Below are 8,468 nucleotides of genomic sequence, written 5' to 3' on the forward strand. Positions count from 1 at the left end.
ATGCTGATTTTACTCCAGTTTGAGTTTTTATCATTACGGTGGCACGAGCTGTTAGGTTGAAACTATTGAGTAACAAATTTGTTAGATATTGTTTGATGTTTATAATAGATTTTGAACACTCTGACCTTTCGACATTGCTGTTACACGTATTACTTGCTTGGAGTTTTGATGCATAAGTTGTCCTTTAATGGGACAAACAATTTAAATGTGTAGCCTTAAACTGATTTGACTGTGATAAATAATAAAAGCGTCAATTTAGTAAAGATTTGGTGTTATTTTCATTTACTCTATATTAAAATCTGAACTTAAAAGAAAAAAGATGTTAAAGGTTCTCATAGAAGTTGAAAATGATGGAAAGAAACTACCAAATCAAGATGTTGCTGTTCTACAATCGTTGTATCGTTTAAGGTGTCATTTAACATGCACGTTAGTAAACTTGATTTTAATTTTTACTAACATCGTAAAAGTGATTAATCTCGTACAATCTTGAAAACTAACATCTTATTCTGTAAAATTTGAAGAAAACCAAAGTGAATGACTTCTGCCACTCTAAACAAAAGTAGATTTTTTCAGTATAAAACAATTTCACTAATGATGTTTAATCTGTTGTTTCATAAGAATCGCTACATATTTACTCATACTTTAAAAAAATAATTATATGTATAAAAAATGTAGCTTTTCTCTTGACTAATGTAATACAAACAGAAAAAGACTTTTCTTGATCCAAAAGTTGCACTTTCTAACACTGCCATCTCCATACAACTAGCATAATGGTTATTTTAAAGTAATTTTAGTTAAGCATCACATAATGGTTAGTTTAAACTAATTATAGTTTATATGCACATTTAAAAAGGTTGAACCAAACATGTGTTAATAAGTTTCTGTTTATATAAATCAAAAAGATTTTAAAACTAAACATTTCCTTGAAATAATTTTTCTTTAAAATCTAAATAAAACCCAATGATAATAGTTGGAAGGGGTTTTCGAAAGAGAAAGATGGTTAGACGCGTGTAGTCATCATGTTAAACGACACGCTCCCGTTTTATCTCTGTCCGTAGCACATATTTTACAATACACCCAGGAAATCGCCACGTCACCTTAAATATATATATTTTATTTATTTATATTTGAAACTGAAAAATTGTATTTTATTTTGTTGCGTTGAAGTGGAATCTCCTGCACTAGCCGCTTCTGCAAAGTTCAAAATTTGCGAAACCAAAAACCTTTTCCCTCCCTTCTTCAGAACCCTCAAATCCGTTTCGCCGCCGATTGCGATCCATGATTTCCGAACCGGCCGGTTCTCTCAGAAACCGGGACGTCCAAAACCGACGCCTCAGCATCATCGATGTTTCTTCCGCCGATGATTCGCTTCTCGATCCTCTCCCTGGAAACCCTCTCAACCATAAACTCTCAGGTTGTCTTTCATTTCTCATTTAACTGCAATTTTCTCATTCGATACTTATTTTTCTCAATTATTTACCGTTTTATGAATTGAGATCAAATGAAACTCGTTCACATCATCCATTTAGAAAACCAAGAGCATGCAAACTTGTTATACACTCCGAACTCGAAGAAGTTCGAAGACGCTGCCACCAAACTGGAACAGTGGGAGCACGAGACTCGTTCGAACGAGACATCTGAAATTGGAAAACCTAAGAAGAACAGCAAGTGCAATTTGCGCAAGAGTTTAGCCTGGGACAGTGCTTTTTTCACTAGCGCTGGTACGTTTCCTTCTGCGATTGCGTTTTTTTTAATTGGATGTTGAAGGGATTTGTCTTTGATTGGTTTAATTGTTCAGGGGTTTTGGATCCTGAGGAGTTGACTAGTATAATTGAAGGTGTTGAGAAGGATGAAATGCATGCATTACCGGATATTGAAGAGGATGTGTACAAGTCGTGTGAATCTATGTCTACGTTAGCGAGTGATAGCTTGACATTGGAAAGTGTAGAGATTGAGGGTGATTTATTTGAGGATGTAAGAGCCTCAATTCAGAAATCTAGCAACAAGTCCAAGACCAACCCCGCAAGTGCAAACACAAAAGTGCCCTCTTCGTCTGGTGTCCCGCGATTCCAAGCTCATGGCTGTAAGTATTATTTTGTACTCAGTCCATTCGGCATAGATCCTTGAGATATATTTGTGAAATGTGAAGAGCTCCCATAAAGCATGGGTTGACGGCCAGATTATGGATTAGTTATCACGATTACGATTTTTTTTTTTTCATGAACATCAATTGAAAGTAAATTTAGTTGTAGGTATAATTAGGTTTTGGTTCTGGATGCATAGAATGAGTGGACGACCATTTCAAATGTTTTTATCTTGCCTTTGTGCATCTTGACAACTTTGAGTGACAATGGTCGATTTTTTTTTTTATTCTACTCTGCTTATCTATCCATCTATTTATATATTCCGCCATACTGATTTATTATCCTCAATCAAATGATTGATTTCTGGCTTTTGTTTTCAGCTTCAAAAAAGGTTGGCATGGTTTCTCACAACAAGGTAAATTATTGGATTTGTGATAGAGACTAGAAAATTTGTGTCATGCATATGTTTGAATGATTCCTTCTCATTTCAAGAATACTTGAAGAGAAATGTCTGTAATGCTGCCCAAAGGGGGTTGGCTCAGTCAGCTGTAGATAGGTTGTTTACTTCTCCAAAATCTTTAGGTGTTATATCCCTGTCCTTAAAGTAACCCCATCACCGAGGCACCTAAAATCTATTCTGGACAACAAGCACCACTGAGAAATGTGCATGCATGGTGATGAATTGGTGGCAATGTTTACAGTATAGAATAGTGCAATCTGATTGCCTCCCATTTGTAACCCTTCCCTGCTCCCCCCCCCCCCCCACCCTCCCCTCTAACCTAAAATAAGGTCTGGAATAACTTTCTATTGATATTTAGATGAAGGCCCCACTTGCTTCTAAGAATCCAAGTTCTGGCATACATGGATTTGGGAAGACAACAAAAAAGAATAATCCTGTTTTTCCACAACTTCCACAGGTATGCAACTAAACTGAATCATTGAAGAGGACTGATGGCTTTTTTAGTTTTGCTAACTAATGATTGTCAAAGGACAGAAGCAGTCACAATCATGAGATGAGATTTTGAGTGACTGTATAACTGACTGATTTTTCTTATTTTGAAGAAGCCTGTTGCCACAAGGAGAGAGTCATCTATTTTAAAGCCAACAAAGGTACCAGGAAAGCCTAGTCCAAGTTCCACAATTTCATCTAAAAGAGTATCGCTTGGTGACCTACATGTCAAAAATGAAAAGGAGAAGGCAAAACGAATAATTGGTGGTTTGAACTTCCTTAGCTTTCATTTTATTTTTGGCTTTCAATATTAACGGTTGCCTTTGACCGAGTTCGCAGTTAAATTTTTATTTTCGTTTGATCTCTTCAGATAGAGCCAGTTCAGTGTCAAAACCATCTGTTGTTGGAGGTTCACGAGCTACTGTGCCTAAGCCCACACTATCATCCAAATCCCCTTGTCCATCAGTATCAACCAAAACAAAATCAGTAACTTCTGTTTCTTCTGGTAACAATTTATCTGATAACTTTGGTAAATCTCCTTTTAATTACTTAAAAAGAAAAGTTAATGCTAGAACTGTAAAGTCACCCTCCTCTTGCCCAGCTGTCAGAACACCATCAAGAATTGCTTCAAGAAATAAAGCTGAACCTGGGAATTCTAGTCTCTCAAGCTTGATGTCTGCCACAAAGCTCTCCTCTAGTATTTCACCTGCTAGCTCTATCAGTGACTGGTCTTCAGAGTCATCCTCATCAACTTCCATGGCTAAACGTATGTGTAATAGTTCAAGGTCCAGCCTTGATAGTGGCTCAAGCAGAAAGGTTGTATCAGACACTGATGCAGATCAAGGTACGAATTCTCAGATTCCTCAGAGTGATTCAAGCTTGGATAGGCAGGAGGTTCAACAGGCTGGGTTTATTAGTCAAAATGCAGGGAATGCTCCTGGAGTGACAGTTCTTCCTCCAGCTCCCAAGAAACCTTCAGGCCTTCGACTGCCTTCACCAAAGATTGGTTTCTTTGATGGGGTGAGTTTTGCCTTGTTTATATTTGATGTAGTCACAAACTGAGATGGTTATTATTTAGTACCTTTTTCTTGAAGAGTTCACAAATTTCATGCTGATGTGAGTTTGGTCACACACTGTTGTGTTTTTTCCAGGTGCAATATCTGCTTCTGGAAATTATGATTTTTACTTTTCCCATTGCCTTCATCTCTCTAATATACTGCATCGGTTGAATTGATGTCATAATGTTGTGCAGGTGAAGCCCTTAGTGCGCACTCCTCGTGGGGGACTGCAAACACACTCTGTTATACCTGGTGGCTTGCCAAAACATGGTGCAGAAAGTCCAAGTGAGGGCCAAAACAAAGCAAAAAAGCTGCAACCATCTAGATCTATAGCATCAATTGAAAATACAAAACCCAATAACCAGAATCCAAATCCTTTTCATAAAGCATTAGATGTTACAGTTAAGACATCTAGTGCTGTTCAGAATATCAAAAGCTCTCCTGACATACTCATGGGCGCTGTTGAAAATACTTCACCCTTCTACGTAGTGGAGAAAGCTCATCATGATTTGTTACCACTTAAGGGTGTCAATAACCAGGAAATTTCTCACCATGATAATCAAATTGATTATTTGAGCGAACAAGTTGGACGTGTAGACATAAATTTCGAGACACAAGAAAAGTTTAATGGTGATTCCCTTTCTTTCTTGCACATTGATGTCAGTTCCCAAGATAAATCCATTGGTCCGGAGTTATCCAGTCACAAAGACCTTATTGATTGTCCTAAGAAAGAGGAATTATTGAAGGGTTCTTCTGCATGTCTATCCGTCTCCCCAACCAGCTTTGATATAGCAGCTTCAACAAGGAGACCCTTTGCAGTCAAAGATTCCTTTTGCAACATGGATGGGATTGTTTTCACAGAATCAACGGTCTCAGAGGTAAAACCGACCAACTTTCCTGTGCCTGATAGCATTATTATGAAAGAAAACGAGTGAGATGATTTAAATAAGTTGAACTACATATTCCTTGAGTTTGCTGCTTTGTGCTAAAAGTGCAATTGTAGAAGTCTTTATCTTGATGTACTCTGTCCAAGTCATGAATAGAAAGTCTTAAATCATTTTTGAAGTACTACTACTATTTACTAGAATTTGATGGGTCTTATAGATTTCTTTCTTCATTGATTCGATGCCGAGTATCCGGTATCCGTCTTCGATGTGTTGAACGAATAGAATCACGTGGTGCCACGTATCCTTTCAGATTTCATTTGCTGCTTCGTAACACTGGAGAATTTAAGGGTCGGTTTTGTGGAAACGTTTTCTATTTTTGTTTGTTTTTATTATATTTATAAAATTATTATTTTATTTCTATTTTGTCTTTTAATATATACACACCGAAATATATATATATATATATATATATATATATATATATATATATATATTTTCAGTATTTTTTTTTGTACAAATCATTAAAAGCATGAAAAAAATGAAAAAAAAAAATTTATTGAAAGTTAACAGTCCTAAAGGCATGTGATGATATATTCGTCTACATCTTTAAGCAATGCTATATGGCTTTTGTAGAAGCCAGCATTATATTAGAAAATGCCTTCAAAATAAAAGAATAAAATAAAACCTTTTTATCTTTTATATAAGTATTATCTATAATAAAATAAGTATTTAATAAATAAAATATGAATTATAAAATTATAATTTAAATAATAAAATAACAAATACTAGTTTTTGTAAAATACTGTGAACCCATTGCATAATGGAGTCCAATTTTATAACTCATTTTAAGGGTCATACTTATCCCACCGTAGACATTGTATTTTAATTTTAAAATTATAGAGCATAAATTTTCAAGAAACAAACTTTCACTAATTTTTATAAATACTCATTTTATTTTTCTTTTAAGAAAATACACCTTTCATCTATAAATATACTTGTTTGAGTAATGTTTTTTGGAATTGAAAATTTGTTGTCCATGCTATAATTATTAGAATAAATTGCATTTAAGAGATGTTTAGATTATATTTTTTTCTTCCTCTTTTAAAATACACTCCTTCAAAAAAAGTGTCTTGAGGCATTTCTTATTTCTATTACTTTAATTATTATCAACAACTATATATTTAAAGTTCTCTTAGCATACTAGGAAATTATATAAATGAAATGAGAATTCTGAATAAATTCTAGAACCAGTATTAAAATATTATCTTATCGTCTAAAGAATTGATAATATAATATTCAAAGTTAATTGCTAACAGTATTAGAAGTCGAAGGAAAAACAAAATACTCGCAGGTTTGCCTATTCCGTTATTTTTATAACCACTCACCGCCACGCTCTCAAGAGGAAAGGATATAATTTAAACATCCGTATATTATTTACTCTAGTTATTCAAGATGTTTGCAAAACATGTTAACTAAAACATGTTCGATGATCCATTATATAAAAATTTACATTAAATTTAATTGTTGAACTTACTGAAATAAACTAAAAATTTATTTTAATACATTATAACAAAAATTAATTAAAATAAACTAAAAAAGATAAGCGTCAGTAAACTAATTTAAACTTGCCAGAGACCTTGAGAGTCGTATTGGCTAAGGCATTTCCAGACACATTTACGGCACAAGCAATGAGAAAAAGGAATTATAGAATCATATCCAACGGAATTCTATATTCTGGCAATCGTATATTCTGTTGAAGTAACTACAAATTTATACACGATTGCGTTAAAAATCCAAACAAAACACTATGAGAATTTTGATTCCGTGCCAAAAAACAGGTCAGTATCGAAACCCGCAGTAATAAATCGTATCCTACATTTGAATCTGCCAATCAACTGTTCCTAGTAGTTCAGCTCAAAAACAAAAACGACAGTGTCAAGATCAGAGGATTCATGCAATGTCTAAAGAAGGGGGAGAGGAAGTCTGTAATATGAATCAAATTAAGTTCAGAAGAATTACTATCAGAGATACAAAATTGCTCATAAATCTCATTCAGTCTCATGCAGCAAAATTCATAATTTTTTGGATAACTAGAGAGAGAGAGAGAGAGAGAGAGAGAAAAAGAGGATCCGTCCCACAAATTTAAGACCTAGGCTTCTCCTTCTTCTCCTTAAAAAGAGCCAGGAGAGAGACACCAGAAACCTTCACAACCTTGAATCTGACACCAGGAATATCACCCACGGCATGACCTTTTCGTCCAAATCCAGCTATCAAGACTTCATCCTACAACCACCAGCCACAGCCCATATTACATAATGAATTTACAGCACAATGAGAATAAGGAAATTAGGACACCACCAAAACAGCAAAACAATGTGAAGTTTAAGCAATATGATAAATCACTCACATTCTCTTCAATGTAGTTTAGGCAACCATCATTTGGCACAAACGCAGCAATCTTCTTCCCATTTTTTATGAGTTGCACCCTGGCACATTTTCGAATGGCAGAGTTGGGCTGCTTGGCCTCAATACCTCTGCACAAAGAATGCATTGGTAATTTCTTATATGATGATCTAATTAAGTATTCAAGTAAAAGATAAACAAATCAAATTAATCTTACATCTTTTCAAGAACAATACCCTTTGCATGGGATGAACCAGCAAAAGGCTTCTTCCATTCATTGCCAAGATGAGATTTTTTGTATGCCTTGTCGGCCCATCTTTGCCTCCTACGATGGGACTTCAGCTTGCGGGCAGCTCCCATTCCTCGTGTCTTCCTGTAATAGTAGTAATGAACAACAGATTTAACTCCTAACTACGATTTTCTTAGGTAGAGATTGTTACAGAAAATAATGAAACCGCATTATTAATATTGAAACTATAAACAAGTAAAGTACAATCACAATATTCTGGTAAATGCAATACCAAGGCTTTGGAATGTTGATAATTTGAAACTAAAACATCATTTCAGAATCGTAGTGCCAAGGTAAGAACCAAAACACACATCACAATCCCTAAACGTGTCCCATAACAGATAAATACATAGTTTTTATACGGGAAAAAAGCATGAGAAGATTTGACTGAACATGGTTCCACCCGAAACAACGACAAATTCAAATCAACACACAGAACCACCAACAGATTACCTGATTCACCAACTTCATCTGTACTCAGTTTTCTCAGGAAGAAACAACAGACGTAAAAATGCAAATTGTCCAATAATAGCCAAAATAGAACGACAAAAGGATCACTACGAAAAGAAACCATAATTTGGAATCACACATAGGAATTCCAATAATAATTAGATCGTAGAAAGTAGGAGAATAGCATTTGCAGACAATGTAATGTTGAATTACCCCATGGCGATAGATGCTTAGTTCTGCGCAGATAGAGTCTAAGGAAATCGAAGCAGTAGCCGCAGTATTTAACCCTAACCCTAAAAACGGAGTGTCGTGTTTATATATATAGAGAGATTGAAGTCTACTAGTAAA

The 8,468-nt window shown here is 35.0% G+C and overlaps 2 protein-coding genes across 2 annotated transcripts; one reads left to right on the top strand and one right to left on the bottom strand.

Moving 5' to 3' along the window:
• Positions 1–1,145: 1,145 nt before the first annotated feature.
• Positions 1,146–5,161, top strand: LOC113863507 (microtubule-associated protein 4-like). Its single transcript, XM_027497110.1, has 9 exons — positions 1,146–1,414; positions 1,530–1,721; positions 1,799–2,083; positions 2,465–2,499; positions 2,903–3,001; positions 3,150–3,297; positions 3,404–3,538; positions 3,635–4,053; positions 4,286–5,161. Exons 1-9 carry the CDS (start codon positions 1,279–1,281, stop codon positions 5,024–5,026), a joined length of 2,190 nt encoding a protein of 729 aa, XP_027352911.1. The 5' UTR covers positions 1,146–1,278; the 3' UTR covers positions 5,027–5,161.
• A 1,509-nt stretch (positions 5,162–6,670) lies between these two features.
• On the bottom strand, positions 6,671–8,468 carry LOC113862804 (40S ribosomal protein S23). Its single transcript, XM_027496011.1, has 4 exons — positions 8,334–8,468; positions 7,599–7,754; positions 7,386–7,512; positions 6,671–7,261 (listed from the first exon to the last, which is right to left on the bottom strand). The coding sequence occupies exons 1-4, from the start codon at positions 8,336–8,338 to the stop codon at positions 7,121–7,123; spliced, it is 429 nt and encodes a 142-aa protein (XP_027351812.1). The 5' UTR covers positions 8,339–8,468; the 3' UTR covers positions 6,671–7,120.

This window comes from Abrus precatorius, unplaced genomic scaffold (assembly GCF_003935025.1).
Source record: "Abrus precatorius isolate BTA unplaced genomic scaffold, Abrus_2018 Scaffold3, whole genome shotgun sequence".
Classification (NCBI taxonomy): Eukaryota; Viridiplantae; Streptophyta; class Magnoliopsida; order Fabales; family Fabaceae; genus Abrus; species Abrus precatorius.